Genomic DNA, 17136 nt, shown 5'->3' on the forward strand with positions numbered 1-17136 from the left:
TAAAAAATAGGGGATGAAAGCTCCTTATATAGATTTGCAAAACATTTTGCTACTGCCGAGACCCACCCTGGATCTGCAAAATGTTAATGATCTAGAGGCCAAAATCTGTCCAGAAAAGAACAAAGAAGGGTGTCCCCTTCTTCAAAATCCTCTGCAACAAGAGACAAGAGCTCGCCATTGACTGTGGCACTTAGATGAGTTTGCCACTAACCCTCCCAAAATCAACAAAACATCTTATTAGAAATTATCACAAAACATTCAACTTGATGTTGGATAACAAAGCTGCTCTTCCCCAGAGACAGAGACAAACACTGATAGCAACTAGCACGATTTTGAGGGGAAATTGATAAACCCCAAACTTTGTAGATCAAATCAGGTTGCAAAAAGCCACGGCTTTTTAGGAGAAAAATCAATGGAAACCCAACACAATTTTGAGGTGAAAAATTGATAAAAAACCAAGCATGATTTTTGAGGCATCTGATAGCTAAGGGGCATATTGGAGTGTCTTAAAACCTTCAGCCGAAAAAACACAAGGCTTTTCACAGTAAAATAGCACATGCCAATGCATGTAAGTACATGCATCCCTTGAAAATCATAGATAAACCATAATTACTTCATAAAATACCCAAAAAACCGGATTTGAGATCAAAGAGGCTCGAACTTTGCTTAAAAAATTTGCCAAGTTTTTTGAAATCCCATCAATTTTTTGTGATACAATGCTATGGTAAATTGATGCTGTTATTGTTTAGAGGGGATTCTATAGATTTACAGAGACGATGTTTTTGAAAGAAACAATTGTGAACTAAAGATGAGAATATAAACTACCTAATAAACTATAGATTAACTAAGATGACCATAAATGAAACATTATAAACTAATAAAAACCATAACACTTACAAAAGGGTATATCACATATGAATGGATGTGATGGTTTGGAAACCATCTTTGATATGTAAAACATCTATTAGACACTTAGAAAGGGGCATGGAGAACATTGAAAGTGGTTTGGTGCGCTATGGGCTTTGGAAAGGGGCATACAGGGTATTTTTAACGTAGGGTATAGGGTATGCTTTGGTTTGTCACGGCTAGGACTTTGTATTGAGTATTTCTATTCAACATGTTATGTATGCGTTTTAAATAGGCCTATCCCTCTTGGGGTATGCCATAACCAAGAGCCTAAACCATTAAGCTTTTTTTTTCGGAGTGGAAGTCACCATTTCTACAATTGTGTCAGATAAATATTACTTGACATTTAATTTGAAACGTAAGTTTTGCATGTTGATATTAATAAATATTAACTTATGCTTTTTAAAAAAAAAATCTGAATTTCATATTGTGAATATTGATTTATGTATTTATTGGAATGCTATTTTTAAAAAAGCATTTCAAGTAGTTGGCAAGTGATAACTACATTGTTGATAAAACCTGGGGCTTTTTTGTTAAACGATCAAGAGAAACCATATAGTTTTTTTTTACCACTACTGATAGCAATATTAATATGTGATGCTAAAACTTGTTTGATAACAGTAATTTGTCTTTTTGTTAATATATAAAATACTAGGTTCTTTGAATATTAATTTATTTGGAGGTGCACCAAATAAAAGATGGAGGTGGAATTAGAAAGCTATTTTCCATTGCTGTACCTCGTTTACTATCAATATTGTTTGTGTATTGTAAGTAGAGGAGCTTGAATTCCTTTTACTAATTGCATGGATAGAGCTAGTTGTAGATTCAACCTTTTGGTGAATCACTCCACTCTTTATTTGTTTATCATGGTGATTCATTTGTTTGGTAACTTTGGTTATGGGGCAATGCCATAGGAAGCAAGATTGTTAGCATGCCACCTCAAAGCCATCTTGTTACTATCAAACTCATAATCATAAACAAACTAGGGAATCGGTTTTTACAATTCAAGTGTGCTTTAAAAATATTCTTTCTATTTCAAGGATATTAGGGCATCCCATAGTTGTCACCAATAGGGAGGTGTCACTTTTATAAGAAGCGTCTTGGGGATGTTCCCCCGACATTTATGCATCCTAGGGCTGGGCTTATCTTGAAAACATGAGGGCTTTGGGTGGTAGAGGGGATAAGCCCATGTAGAACACTGTTTGTTACAGTTCACCAATTAAGGTCACCTTCCCACTATTTGTTTTCATCAGTGAAACCTAGGGACAACCACCTGACCCAAAATCTACGAGTACCCCTTGCAGGGACATCCTCGGGAGGGGTGCTTGGGATACCCAAGTGCCCTCACTGCCACCCAAGTATCGCTATACTGTGGCTGCACCCATCGTTGCCCTGCTTCCCAAGTACCCCCATTGCCACCCAAGTATCGCTATATTGTGGACGCACCCACCATTGCCCTGCTTGGGTGCTTCGGTGTTTGGGTACATCAGGGGTACTTGGGTGCTTCATCTACTCTGATAAGAGGAACAGACTTACCTCTAATTAGGTGCTTGGGTGCTTTATCCACTATATTAAGAGGAACGCACTTAAGTCTAAGAGATTGGAGAAGCTAGTTGTTGTACATAATATCTTGCATATTGTAGATCACAAGATACACATGTACAAAAGGAACCTAGCAACATGATGGGCTGTAGAGCTAGAGGATCCATCTCATATTGATCAGGATGAGATTGCAGCAAGAAAAAATGTAGGGTTGGTTGGTGTTCCTTTTGTGGAACTTGAGGGAAAGGAGTCCAATATTTCCAGTGATAAGGACTTTGGCTTGGGGATTGCAGGCTTCCAATTACTACATTTTGTCATTTTGACTTTTGTACTCATTCTGATATTTATCATTATTCATATCATGCATGATACTACTCACTATAATAATCTTTATGATATAATTGATATTTGATAGAACTAATATAAATCCCATTTGCTGATAATTTGTATGTTCTATGCTATGTTGAATGTTTCTGGTTTGTATTGCAATTTTTCTATGTGCAAGTATTTTAATTTGGTATGTTATATTGAAACATTATTTCATACTAGCATTTCATGTTCTATATGTATAGTTATATCACAATAATTATGTTATCAATGTAATTATATTATCACAATAATATAATTATTTTATAAAAGCCATCAATGTTATCTTTGTCCTCCTGAAGGAATCTGACCATAGGTACAGTAACTTAACGCCCTCTCTTAGCTAGGGAGTAATCTTTCTTGATAACTTCTAACCTAAGGACTATGATTTGACTGCTACAGTTTCCTTGTCAGAGGAACCATCTCGATATGGTCTGCTCCCTCTAAACCAATATGATCAAGGTCCTTGACAGTCAATAGAAGAGAATCCTCTAGTTGCTCCCTCTGCCATGGAAGGATACCTTGCTCACCTAGTCCCAATCATCCAAGATATCTTGCTCCAAAAGTCTCATATTATCTGACATGATTCACATACGGCTGAAGGTGCTGGATCCAAGACTTGCACAAATGCCTCAGCAATATACCAAATGCACCATTCTTCTTTTTCTGCAAGATCAGCCTTAGGGACCAAAGAAAAGATCATGGCAAATAGGTCTAATGGTACATATAGGAATACAAATAAGAGACTGACTGCAATAAGAAAATAAAAGTAGTACTCAAAAGACCATGAAAAATGCTTATCTCATTATTTAGGAGCAATTAGGACAAGCTTTCAGCTCTGGTCGACATTCATCATAATCAGAGTCATTTCCATTTTTGACCCAAGAGTGGTTGAACCACATTCTCCTTTAAAATGCTTGTTACAACCTCTTCATAAACACCACCTTAAATCTTAATAAGATATATGTTTTTATATTAAAATAAAGAGTGAGCTCGATACATGGCATGAGAATCTCAAGTTTAACATCAAAAGAGGGATTGATGACCAAATCTGAATAGATACATCGGATACAAGCCATGAACACTCAATGTGCCAAACAAAAAATAACTGAATGTCTACCACGCTTATCATATACATAATAAGACATTGCTGGTTATATAGTCAAAAAAGATAATGTAACTGAATAAAACTACTCCCATGCATCAACAATATTGTTGTTGCATTCTGCTTTATCTATGTCAAATGCACCAATGGGGGGATCCACGCCCTGAGAAGTATGTGTGGCGGTCTCCCAACTCGGACCTGCATCGTCTGGTTTCTGCTTAATGGCTTTATTTTCCTTCTGAATGTCAATCCCTTTGTCTTTTGTAAACTGCTTTGAGGCCTCCAGTTCCTCCTGGTTTAGCATGTCTAAGTATTTGTTGAAAAAGTGGTTAGACTGGATATCCTCCTTGTAGATGGTCATTGCACCTTCTCTGATCAGTATAATGAATTGATCCTTGGATATTTCCAAGACAGCAGAGACCTGTGACATTATATTATAAAAGGTGAGTTTAAGCATAAACCCAGTAAGTTCCCTCTTGAGGTTCTGGAAGACATCCTCGATTCTCTTTTTCCAAAGAAACCAAAGCACTTCAGTGGACAGAACAAGTCAAAACTTGTTAAGCACACAATCAAACTTTTCTACAAGACCAGCAATAACTTCATTCCATGGCAATCCCAAGTGCCCACCACCCAAATTAAAACTATCAAAAAACAGAGCCCAGACTTGATTAGCAAAAATACAATAAAAAAACACATGTTCAATAGTTTCTGGACAGTTGCAAATTGAACAAACCACGGGTGGAAGCCCGACATCAGTAATCACAGACCAAACAACCAACTTTTTCAAGGTGAAAATCCATCTAAAACTGAGCTTCTTAGGTTTAGTACATGAATGTCATAGTCTATCTAGAAATAATTTCCATACAGCAGTAGACCAGTTAAGGCCCCATCTCTTGTTAATTATATGATTATTTCATTTTCATGTTTCATCAAATTGTATATCTGTTTGGTAGAGATCTCATTAAATTTAATGCCACTGTTCCACTTCAGATTTTGGAGAAAAGATTGACTGTCCAATATTTTGCCAAGAAAGAAATTATTCACTGTTTTGGTAATCAGTGTGTAGGTCTTTTTTCTAGAAGCTTGAAAACCATATTGTTGACTCAATTCCTTCCAAGATCCTAACCGATTGTCTATCAGGATATGCCTAACCACGGAGAGTCCATTAGCATTCCAGGATTTAGCAGAACAGCATTGGGTAAGGGCAAGCGGCTCAGAGTTCAGGGAAACACTCCACCACAGGGATCTATTAAAGACAGCATAAGCAAGGGAGATAGCAATAGCCTCTTTACTGAGAAGAAATTTCCTCACTGAGCACCATGCCTTCCATAATGATATAAGGATAGGGGATCCTCCAATTTTGATATCAAAATCACCTAGTACCAGGTCTAGTAGTGGACATCTTTCCATTGTTTACCTTTCTTGATAGAAGCTTGATTGATGTTCTGTCTAATTAATATTTTCCAGGGTTCATTTCCATCCAAAGCTTTGAAAATCCTCTATTTGCTCCCTCTGCCATGGAAGGATACCTTGCTCACATAGTCCCAATCATCCAAGAGTCTCTTATTATCTGACATGATTCACATGCTGCTGAAGGTAATGGATCCAAGATCTGCACAAATGCCTCAGAAACATACGTAATGCACCATTCTTCTTTTTCTGCAAGATCATCCTTAGGGACCAAAGGAAAGAACATGAAAAATAGCTCTAATAGTACATATAGGAATGCAACAAGAGATTGACTGCAACAAGCAAATAAAAGTAGTACTCAAAAGACAATGAAAAATACTTATCTCATTATTTGGGAGCAATCAGGACAAGCTTTCAGCTGGCCGACAATCACATCATAATCAAAGTCATTTACATTTATGATCCAAGAATGGTTGAACCACATTCTGCTTTAAAATGTTTGTTACAACCTCTTCATATACATCACCTTAGATATTCATAAGATATTTTTTTATATTGAAATCGTTTACAAATCTTGTGCTTATTCAAGCAACAACATGAGAATTACAAACTTATTCAAGCTCCTTTCAAGCAACCACTCTAGAAACAACATTTGGAAGACCAAGAGTCACAACTTAGAATCCACCTTTTACAATGAGACAAATACAACCAATAGAAGACCAAGAGTCACAACTTAGAATTCCTCAAATATGACCCTCTTGGGATTCAAACCGGGTCTCCACAATAAGAACTTATTGATTCAAGCAACTAAGCTAAACCCCTTGGACATTCATAAGATATTTTCTTAATCTGGTATGTACATTATATACTAATTGCTTGATACTATTTGTAATGACACACTCCTTATCTTCCCAACTCCATGAACAGGATAAGAGCGGTGTTACCAAAGCTCCCAAAGAAGATTGTCAGCTTACTAGTTGGTAAGAGCATAATGTCAAAGCATATTAAATTTGTTGCTCCAAATGGAGGTCTTGTCAACCAGTTATGAAGGACGTACACAATGTAATAAGCCGTGAATTGTAATGAAGATTCCTGAAGCAAATTTAGGCCCTCTATGACATATGCTTGAATAAGGATTAACTTTGTATACTTGTGATATTTTGTAATTAATTTCACATAGTTAGAGGCTTGAATATTTCATTTCACTTCGCTAATAATTTTAATGACTTTTATATTGTGCCCATTTTCTATTAGGATTGAGTCAATAATGCAACCTGCTTTAGGATGTTGGAAGTCGAAGAAATGTGGGAACCTTGGAATTCAACTTGTTTTCTTTGTGTGATGGCGTGTTGGAAAAGCTTCAATATCTTACACTCTTTCTCATCCTTTGTGGAAAGTTCTTTCTGATCTTCCATATAGTGGAGGCACATTTTCAGATGGGCTTCTTTGAGCAGGCCATATATCTCTGCAACAATGGTCTCTTAGATCAAAACTCAATCCTGCAATGTGTCTGTTGGTGTCCCTTTTGTTTATGAGATCTATGGAACAGGGAACAGGCATGCATCAAAGCAATAAGCTATAGCAATTTCTATCAAGCATTGTAGTTGCAGGTATCCTTGCATTCTTGCATAAATAAAGGCACGATGATGATGTGCAGCCAATTTCATGTACAAGAATTATAGGACTGGTTTCTAAGAATGAAGTTTCTTAAGTAACATATCATATTGACTTTTACGTAGAGAAGGCAGTTAGTTTCAGTGTGCAAGAACAATTAAATTGTACTCTCTTTTGACGAACCTATTTGGAGCCTTTCAATTTCTCTTATCATGAAAATACACAACAGTCAGAACATAAACGATGACCTCTTCATGGAAACCTGACAATTATAAATGCTACGCCTTAATAAATGTTTGGCCTTGGTCTTTACCATTCGAGCTTATACTACAATACATTGGCTTCATTTGTATTCCAAAATATTTATTTTGTCTGCTCCAAAATTCATTCTTCATTTGCCAATATGAAAATGCGACTATCATGAAAGTCAGTATTCTAATTTGTAGTTTGTGTCTTGCAAATTTTAATCAATAAGTCTGAAGGAATCAAAATTATAACCCTTAACAGGATACCACTCGGAAACATTAAAATGATGCGGCAAACATAATCATCCAAACATTAAAATACCTGGACTATCAAACATTAGAAAAGCTAGGCCCCGCTTAGATTATGCTGCCAACATTAGCCATGGTAGTAATCAAAGATCTCTGTGCCAAAGTGATGATTAATTTGTCCCAAGATTGTTGTTACATGGTGTCAGAGATGAAATGCCCCTTTAATCTCTATTACAGACTGGCATAGTTATTTTCTCATAAGTACTGCTCACCACATCCAAAGGAAACAACACAAATAGCATGCTCATTTAAAAAACGAAAAACTTCTTCAGTCTCTCCTCTATGAAGATATCTCCGTACACAGCTCCGTTATTATGTTCAATAACATTTATGTAGTCCACGACTATATAACTCAAAAGTCTGCCAAACTACCACATAATCCTAAAGTCTTGATGAATAACCTCAATTATAATGGTGTCTACAAGTAGAATCTTGCTATATAGATATGAGACTTGATCGATGATGTTTGTGTAGCTTGCCAAACTATATTGGGTCTCACGATTTAGTAATTCACCAATGTATACTGTAGGAGAGTATTAATACTATAAATCAATAATCTGACAAGGAATCATATTGATAATATAATTTAGAGCCAGAATCACCCAACCTATACTATCATTGCCATGCAACAATGGACTTGCCTCTGAGACAGTAGTCTTTACACTTGGTTGTCATTCCTATTCTTCACGATCCACACAGATGGATGCTTTGATCATTGATAGTTGATAACTTGTCAAATGTTTCAGAGACTTGTGGATGCCTATGCACTTTGAATGCATTTTTATCAGACCATTCCTAATTATATCTGATATATAATTGTTAGCATCTTAAACTTTGATGTGTTTTCAGTTTTTTCTGTCCGTGCATATGCTTCAAAGGTATAAATACAATGTAAACTAATGACCATTGTGTGCGTTGATATGATGTCTCCTTAACGCATTCTGTAAATAGTCTACCATGTTGACGTTCTAGTATAATCTCATGCTAATGGTACACCAGTCTTCTGCTTTGACTTTGCAGAGATCAAACATCCTTTGGTTTGCCCAAGCAAAGACATTGCCTAACACAGATCACCTATCACAGAGACATTGACCGCCTGCAATGCAATCTCTTTCCTGCTCTGATATCATGTTATTCTCATTAAGTACAATATAATTGTATATCATTTCTCTTCAGCATCTCAAAGATAAATAATTATTTCTTTCTTTATACTTATCATTGGTGACCCTTCACCAAGGGTCACCACTCTTCCCTTAATAGACAATAACACAATATAACAATTATCTTATTATATAATATAATAATTTTACTATGTTATTATTATATAATATAATAACTTTATTATATTATATTATTATATAATATAATAATAACATGATATATCTATTATATTATCACACTAATAATTGTATTATCATATAATATAATTATAGTATTATAATAATTATATCACAATGTATAATTGTATTATCACAAGAATATAATTATATTATAATGACCATTGATGTTATTTATGTCGGCCGGAAGGAATCCGGCCATAGCTCCAATAACATCAACACTAAGAAAATTCATCGAGATTGCCAAGATCAAGTGAGAATATTGACCGCTGAATCTTTATTAAGTCATTTTAATCAGGTTTCTTTTTAGGTAATCCAAATCCTGTGTCAATGAGTACTCACCAACATGTGTTTAATACTGCTGCATCACTATTTTCTTTCAGAGGCAACATGTCTGTTGTGTTTATGCATTGTTCATGTTGGAACACAAGATTGTTGTAGTTCTTTATGTTTATACTATATTTATGGCATTAGACAGCACAAAATCATTTACTATTAAACATAGCTGCAGTACGCATAGTGCCTTTTGGCATTGCAATATTATGAAATTTGATGTAGGCTGAACTCTGAATTGTTTCTGCTGGTGGTAGTGGAGGGGAAAGTGGCAAGCAGGAATACAGTGCTCCATGGATGATTGCCCTTCAGCAACAGTGAAAGCTATGCCAACTTATGGACGAAAAACTTACATTGTAGTGTACTTTCCAAACTCTCGCAGCCATTTTTGGACAGATTCACAACTTGCATGTACGATTTCAGAGAAGCCAGAACCTCTTGCATTTGGTACCCATGAGATTGGACGAGAACTAGTAAAGGACCTCAGTATGCCACGACGGTACATGTTGCAAAAACTTGCAATTGATATGTTGGAGGCTAGTGATCAACTTCATGTTGAGGTTAGATATTTGTATGTTTTTCAATTGGCTATCCTTTTTATTCTTGACATTGAACATACTTTGGCATTTGTTAAAAGATTTATTTCAAAGAATTCCATTTTGTATATATATTGTTCAGGCTGTGGTAGAAAGTGCCCGCAATGTAAATGCTTGGAAGGAATTTGCAAAGGAGGCTGCTCAATGTACAGTTTACTCTGATTTGGGTAGAATGTTACTAAAGCTTCACAGTGTAAGTTCTTAACCTTTTGTTTTTTATTATGTTTAAATTTAGATGTTTTTAACATGCATTTAGCTTATGTGCATAGTTTCACTGTTTGATCTATTTACGATGTCATTAGCTCTTGTAACACAATATCTTCATTTACAGATGATATTGGGAATATATATTAGCCCTTCATGGATGGAAACATTTGATTTTTGGAAGCAAGATTGTGAGAATGCAAAAACTGCTGAACGTATGGAGAAACTTACAAAGGTATCGCTAAAGTTGTTCTCAGTTATCTGTATTATATACCATTTAATATATTTGCTTCTCTGATGTTATTGGAAATGGTAACTATTGTATTGAAGTTAAGTTTGCAATATGCATACAAATGTTGCAGGATTTGGAGGATGCAATTTTGTGGGATGAGGTTGCAAAGCTTTGGAGTGCTCCCGAGCAAACTGCATTAGGGGCTGAATGGAAAACATGGAAAAAGGAGTCCATGAAATTATTCTCAACATTTAATCCTTCAACATCATATGCCTTTGAAAGGAATTTTGATAGAGAGGGTAGGGAAAAGTACACAAGACTCAGTGATACGTTAGATATTAATGATGTTGAGGCTAGTAGGAAACGGCAAAAACTAGAAATACGTCGGGGGAATTCCTCAGAAGGAAAAGATGCTGCTGAATCTCAGTTTATTGCTTCAGGAGAAGTGTTTTATTCACCATTTGCTTCTCATACTGGTGAGTGCCAACATGTTACCGGTGATTCAAAACCCACAGTAAAGGAGGTTGACTTTAAGAATCAATCATTGACAGAGATAGAGGCATCATACACTGATTATGCATTTCAACGATGCTCTGCTTTCGTGGAGAATAAGGGTAGACAATGCAATCGATCGGCAACTAATGGAGGCATATTTTGTCACCAACATCTAAGTTTCCGTTCTTCAGATAATATTCATAGAGTAGCACATGATGACTCTTTAACAGTGCAAACAGACAGTTTTCCAATATGTCAGGGTATGACCAAACATAGAAAAAGATGTACTCACCGAACTCGGAATGGCACTGACTTCTGTAAGAAACATATGCCTCAAGATGGGCATAACTTAGATGATGGGGATACAACTAGAAGTTCAAGCAATTTAGGGAATAACCAAAAAAGAGAGAGAATATTGGTTGAGGAACACCCATCAGAGAAGGTATTGACTTCAGCAGATGTTTGCCACATGGAGAGTCAGGACAAACAAAGTTCGCCACTTTTTTCAAACTTGGAAACAATACATGGAAGCATATCTCAGAAATTGGACAATGGCATTGGCATTTCACTGCCAGAGAGGTCTACCTCTAAAGTATCCAACAAGAGTGGAAATTGGTCCCGTTGTATTGGAAGTTGCCGGAATCACGGTGGCCAATGTTCTCACAGGGCTAAGAGGGGTTCGTCTTATTGTGAAAAACATTTACCAAGTTCATTGGGACTCCACCATAGATATACTGAATCAATGTTGAATGATATATTCAAAAATACACTAAATGAAGAATCACAACATTCTAACTTCAAGAATCTTTTGGATGATTATATGAAATCACAACTTGGTGGAGGAGGTGACTGTGATATAAATTTAGAAGACAGAGGATTGGATAAGATTATTGGTGAAGCATCAAAAGATCCAGAAATTGCGAATGCCTGGTTAGAGGAGGTGTCAGTTGAGAAAGAAAAATTGGCAAAGCATTTTGGTTTTGAAGAAAGTGGAAATGATGCTATTGCAAGCTCTCCTGGGATTGCCGAGGTACAGAAACCCCTAGGTTCTGTTGCATTGGCAGGTGATGGAATAGAAAGGCAGAGTCCTCAGGATGACATGGATACGTCTGAAACTGTTCATCACTCTTCTACTAATGAACCAGTAAACAAGAAGTGTCAAGGTTGTACTGAGGAGTTTACTGATATGCGTACCCTCAGTCAACATTGCATCACCAATCATAAGAAGGCAGCCGAAAGGTATTTCAGAGGATATGCTTGTGGAATTTGTAGTAGTTCATTTACTAACAAGAAAGGCCTTGAGAGGCACGTCAAGATACATCATAGTGGAGTTTCACTTGAGCAATGCACAGAATATAGCTGTATAGCCTGTGGTATTCATGTTATGGACTGTGATCAGCTGTGGCAGCATGTGATGCTTGTTCATCCCAAGGAACTCACCCAATCTGTTTGTATCAAAGAGAAGCTGAATTATACAGAATCTTTGAAACCTTTGAAGGTTGAACAAGACAAACAAGATGCTGTTTATGCAAGCTGTTCTAAGCAAGATTGTAGTAGTGAATTTGATTCTGAACATAAAACTGAGAATAATCACTGTAATAATACCACTTTTGATGAGGATTCAGGATTTGGGGAAAAGAGAACCTTTGCTCGTGATTCTTTGAAAAGATTTTCTTGTAGGTTCTGTGGCATGAAGTTTAGTCTTCTCCCAGATCTTGGACGCCATCATCAAGCTAAACATATGGGTTCCAGTTCAAGAAACAAACCTAATCATAGAAAAGGAAAAGAGAGTTTTGCAGCCAAGTGGAGGGCTAATAAAGGAAATCTTAGAACAATCCAAACGTCTGGAGGACTTAAACATGCAGCTGCTATAGCCAGGAAGAAGCTGATAAAAAGGAATAATTTGCAGAGATCTATACGGGTTCATAATAAAGTCCAGCAACATAAACAAAGTGAAGGAAGAGACAGATTTACTGAAGCTTACCTTTCAGCTGTAGCAAACATGTTGCTGTCAGAAGGGCAAAAGGTAAGACAGTTGCCTAACAACCTGGAAATTCTTCATTTTGCTCGTTTAGCTTGCTGTAGAGCCAATTTACAGGCATCTCTGGAAGAAAAGTACGGCAATTTGTCAGAGAGGCTTTACATTAAGGCTGCTAGGCTGTGTAGTGAGGAAAACATCAGAGTTGAGTGGCATAAGGAAGGTTTTATCTGTTCCAAAGGATGCAAACCTAAGACTGACACTCAAACTTCTGTTCTCTTGACTCCTGTTCTGGATATATGCCCTAGTCCTGTTACTTTCCAATTAAACAGTCATGACACAGTTACTAGTCGAATTCCTTCTAAGGAGACATGGGAAAATGTGGAAAGTCACTTGGTGCTAAATGCCTCTGATATAAAAAGTGGTCATCAAAGGAGAATTGTGGTCCTGCTTGAGGACTTGAGCTTTGGGCAAGAAAAAGTAACGGTTCCTTGTGTGATGGATGAAGATTTGATTGGCATAGAAGGTAAAGATCAACATCTAGATTCATCGAGGCCCTGGGAAGCTTTTTCCTATATAACTGAAAGGCTTTTGGATTCTTCTCTGTGTCCTGATGCAAAGGTATCATTCATGCTGTATATTATTTCTATTGTTTGTATTCATGTCAAGTTCATTCAACAGCTTTAACATTCTTTTTAATTGTTTAAGTAGGCAAGAGAAGAGAAAAAACTTCCTTTTTGAAAAAAGTGGCTAGATGATACCTCAGGCAGTTGAATTGAAATTTGAAATTGATCAAAGCGGTTTTAGTTTTGTATGTTACAGAGCTCTCAACTTGGATGCACTTGCACACAGCCAGAATGCTCTCCTGAATCATGTGATCATGTGTATCTTTTTGAGAATGACAATGAAAATGCACAAGACATTTATGGTAAACCAATAAATGGTAGATTTCCCTATGATGAGAATGGTCGAATTATTTTGCAGGTAAAATGTATATTTGGATTCTTGATTGCCCTCTACTTTGATTAACTGCAACTAATTCTGTTCTCATATCACATACTATTTATTCGGGTATATTGAACATGTACAGAAAGGTTATTTGGTATATGAATGCAACTCAATGTGTAGTTGTCAAAAAGAATGTCGGAACCGTATTTTGCAAAAGGGAGTACAAGTTAAACTCGAAGTCTACAAAACAAAGGATAAGGTGACAGAAAAGTTAATTTGAATTCTAGATGTTTCTTGTATTAACTCAAATATATTTTAAATGCTGACAGAAAATCAGAAGGGTGGATTTTTAGGAGTCTTAAATGGCTAGAGGTTTTCCATTGGAAAAATTGGACTACCCAAAATCAAGATGAACTTCAAACCTTTAATGCTGTTCTGATTTTAGGGATGGGGAGTCAGAGCTGCAGAAGCAATATGTCGTGGGACATTCATATGTGAATACATTGGGGAGGTGTTAAATGAACAAGATTCCAATAAACAAAGGGAGAGGTATGCTTTCTCTGGTTAAATTTCTCTAGTTTAGATGAATGTTTTGAAGAAGAAGAAAATCAGGGAAGCCTGCTGTAATTATTATACTATTTTACAGGGTTGACTTTTGTGTTTTGTGCCATTAGGTATGACAAAGAAGGTGGTGGTTATCTGTATGATATTGGTCTCCATATTGACACACATGAGTTGGAGTTTATGGAGTCACCCAATCCTTATGTCATTGATGCAACTAAATATGGAAATGTTGCTCGGTTTATCAACCACAGGTATTGAATGTTAGTGTTCATATGATATTTTGGCTTGACATTCAAAATTTAGAGATTTGCAGCATGCAACTTGTACTTCACCATGCCTCTGAACAAAATGTGTTTTTGAGTTGGGGGCATCTTTATGTTATATTTTTGTTTCAGATTGAGATTTTGGAGGCTAATGCATCCTTTTTTGTATACCAGCTGTTCTCCAAATCTAGTTAACTATCAGGTGCTGATTGAAAGTATGGATTGCCAACTTGCACATATTGGTCTTTATTCAAGCAGGGATGTATGTTTCGTTCCAATTTTCATTTTTATTTTGTTTTAGTTGTGCATCAGGTGTCTTTTCATTTATGTTCCTCCAGTGCTGTTAGTCCTGTGCAAGAGATCCATTTATGCAATAACTTTTACTTTTCTTTTGTCATCAGATTGCTTTTGGAGAAGAACTAGCGTATGATTATAATTACAAATTGTTTCCAGGGAAAGGAAGCCTTTGTCATTGTGGTGCAGAAAATTGCCGTGGAAGGTTGTACTAGAAAGTTTTAAGCTGCAAATTTATTATGGATCTGTATTCTGTCAAAAATGTACACTAGTAGGGAAAATATTATGACCTCTCAAATTTAGCAACTTGTATATATTCAAGCCTTAAGAAGATTTCAGGGAGGTGAGCTATTTCTCTTTTGTACCATAGCCATGAATTTTGAAACACGAAGACAGTGATGGAGATCACTGAATAGAGAACTATTATGGAGCTCAGTGAGTGTAACATCTGAACATTCATTTGATTGATAGCCTAGCTTGACTTCTATTTAGTTGGAAGCTTTCCCATTGGTTTAGCTCTGACATCAGTGGAGGCGCCTAAAAAAGGCTCTCTGCTACATTTTCAAATCCCGTGCTAGAAAAAGTAAACTATCTGCCAACAAGCATGTTCAGGAGTCGGAATCAAAGTGGAGTGATGCTGACATGTAGTCAAAATGAAATTGAGTTGACATTTTCCTATAGTAATATTCAGATTTTGAAATCTTCCTCAACTGGGAAGTTAGTCCATTGTGTAAAACCAGTTTATAGAAAAATACTGGTTTTGAATCTTGATGCTTGTCGGGCTATCCATTTTAATGAAGCTGTCTATAAGCTGTGCTTGTATGCCCATAATCAATCAATGTAATGGTTAAAGGATGTGCTATTTTTTGTAAATCGTCAGCAAAATTAATTTCCACTAAGAAAACTGATATATATATATATATTTTATGGTAGTTATTGGAGATGATGTTATTATAGATTTGCACGGTAAACAGATAATGGATACAAGGTGGGGGATTTTAAATGAAATGCTGCACTACATTCATATTTTGGAACAAATATGAATATAGAAAATTTAGCCAATATGCAAGAAAAAAGTAAATGGATTTCGTACCTAAGAAAAAAAACTTAAAATTAAAATTGGGCAGCACCTTAAAATGAAATTAATCGATTAGAACCAGTTTTAATAACTCATACAGACACTAAAAACGGGTTGGCTGGTTGATCTTTATTATTCGTCTGATGTTGCCTATTTCCCCTCCTAATGAATAAATAATTTTACTTATTTAATTAATAACTAATTATGTCTTCTAATTTGATCATTCTCTGTTGAATTTATGTAAATTAATCATTTGGCCTCCAGTTAAATAATTTGGTCAATAATTCAATGTTTGGCCTTGGCATCTTGATTTATGTAAATTAATCATTTGGCCTCCAGTTAAATAATATGGTCAATTATTTGATGTTTGGCCTTGGCATCTGGCGCTTGCTTGTAGCAGCAAGAGGTTCTATGATATTCTTTGAAGTTGGAGGCTCAGCTAGTGAAGTATGGCCTCTTCTGGATTTGCCATTTGGAGTCTCTGAGCTCTTTTTGGGTTGGACTCTTGGGATGGTTATCCTCCTATTTTTTCGCTCATCCCCACCTTCAGTCCCTTTGTACCTCCTTCATGACTGCTGGCTGGGACTCCGTTGATCATTATAAGATTGCTCATAATTTTGGGTTCGTAATTTGTTGTCGCTGGAAACATTCTTCTGAATGGCCTCCAAGAGGTTTTGATGATAGGTAGGAGTCACTCAGATTCTCAAGTCTCGGGAGTGCTCTACCTTGATTGGAAATGATGTCTTGGGTTGGGAAAGTAGTGATTTGTTTGGGAAGTTTTCTGTTTCGGCAGGTTTTATGGAGCTGGTGCGACTTTTTGGGATAGTTAGGTTCCTTGGTGGAAATGTATTTGGTACAAAGTTCTCACGGCACAAGTGTAATTTTTCATGTGATTGGTGGTCCAAAACTGATGTCCTACTTGGGATAATTAATGCAAGCGTGGTTTTCAAGCCCCTTGATATGTGTGTTGTGTCATAACAGTGAGGAATGTGTTTCCCATCCCTTTTTTAAGTGCTCCTTCACTAGACTTTTGACATCTTTGGTGGGATTTGTGGAATCAATCCTGTTTGCATGTTTCTTCCTTGGCTGAATTTTTGGTTCATTGGGGAAATACTTATGTCAAAACTTATTTTCTTAAGGCGGGCTGGACTCTTTGACCCTTCTTTTATTATTTGATTTGACATATGTGGTTGGAGAGGAATAATCAAATCTTCAGATGTGACGTTGGGGGAGCACCACTTGTGGTGGTAAGATCTCCATTCTTTAGGAGAATCTTTTGTGACAAAAGGTGATATGACAAAGGTTGTAGGTCTTGGT

General features: G+C 36.4%; 1 protein-coding gene across 3 annotated transcripts in view; it reads left to right on the forward strand.

Moving 5' to 3' along the window:
• Positions 1-15614, forward strand: part of LOC149576498 (histone-lysine N-methyltransferase SUVR5-like) — a 43485-nt gene extending 27871 nt beyond the window's left edge. For all 3 annotated transcript variants that reach the window (XM_089817425.1, XM_089817430.1, XM_089817434.1), the window contains exons 3-12: positions 9425-9727; positions 9846-9956; positions 10095-10202; positions 10330-13293; positions 13480-13656; positions 13763-13879; positions 14066-14169; positions 14295-14435; positions 14622-14709; positions 14849-15614. In XM_089817425.1, coding sequence (XP_089673551.1) covers positions 9425-9727; positions 9846-9956; positions 10095-10202; positions 10330-13293; positions 13480-13656; positions 13763-13879; positions 14066-14169; positions 14295-14435; positions 14622-14709; positions 14849-14956 — 4221 coding nt within the window. In that variant the 3' untranslated portion in view covers positions 14957-15614. The remainder of the gene's footprint in view (positions 1-9424; positions 9728-9845; positions 9957-10094; positions 10203-10329; positions 13294-13479; positions 13657-13762; positions 13880-14065; positions 14170-14294; positions 14436-14621; positions 14710-14848) is intronic.
• Positions 15615-17136: the final 1522 nt, after the last annotated feature.

The sequence above is a fragment of the Cupressus sempervirens genome, chromosome 1 (assembly GCF_028749045.1).
Source record: "Cupressus sempervirens isolate cs-2001-9-10 chromosome 1, ASM2874904v1, whole genome shotgun sequence".
Taxonomy (NCBI): domain Eukaryota; kingdom Viridiplantae; phylum Streptophyta; class Pinopsida; order Cupressales; family Cupressaceae; genus Cupressus; species Cupressus sempervirens.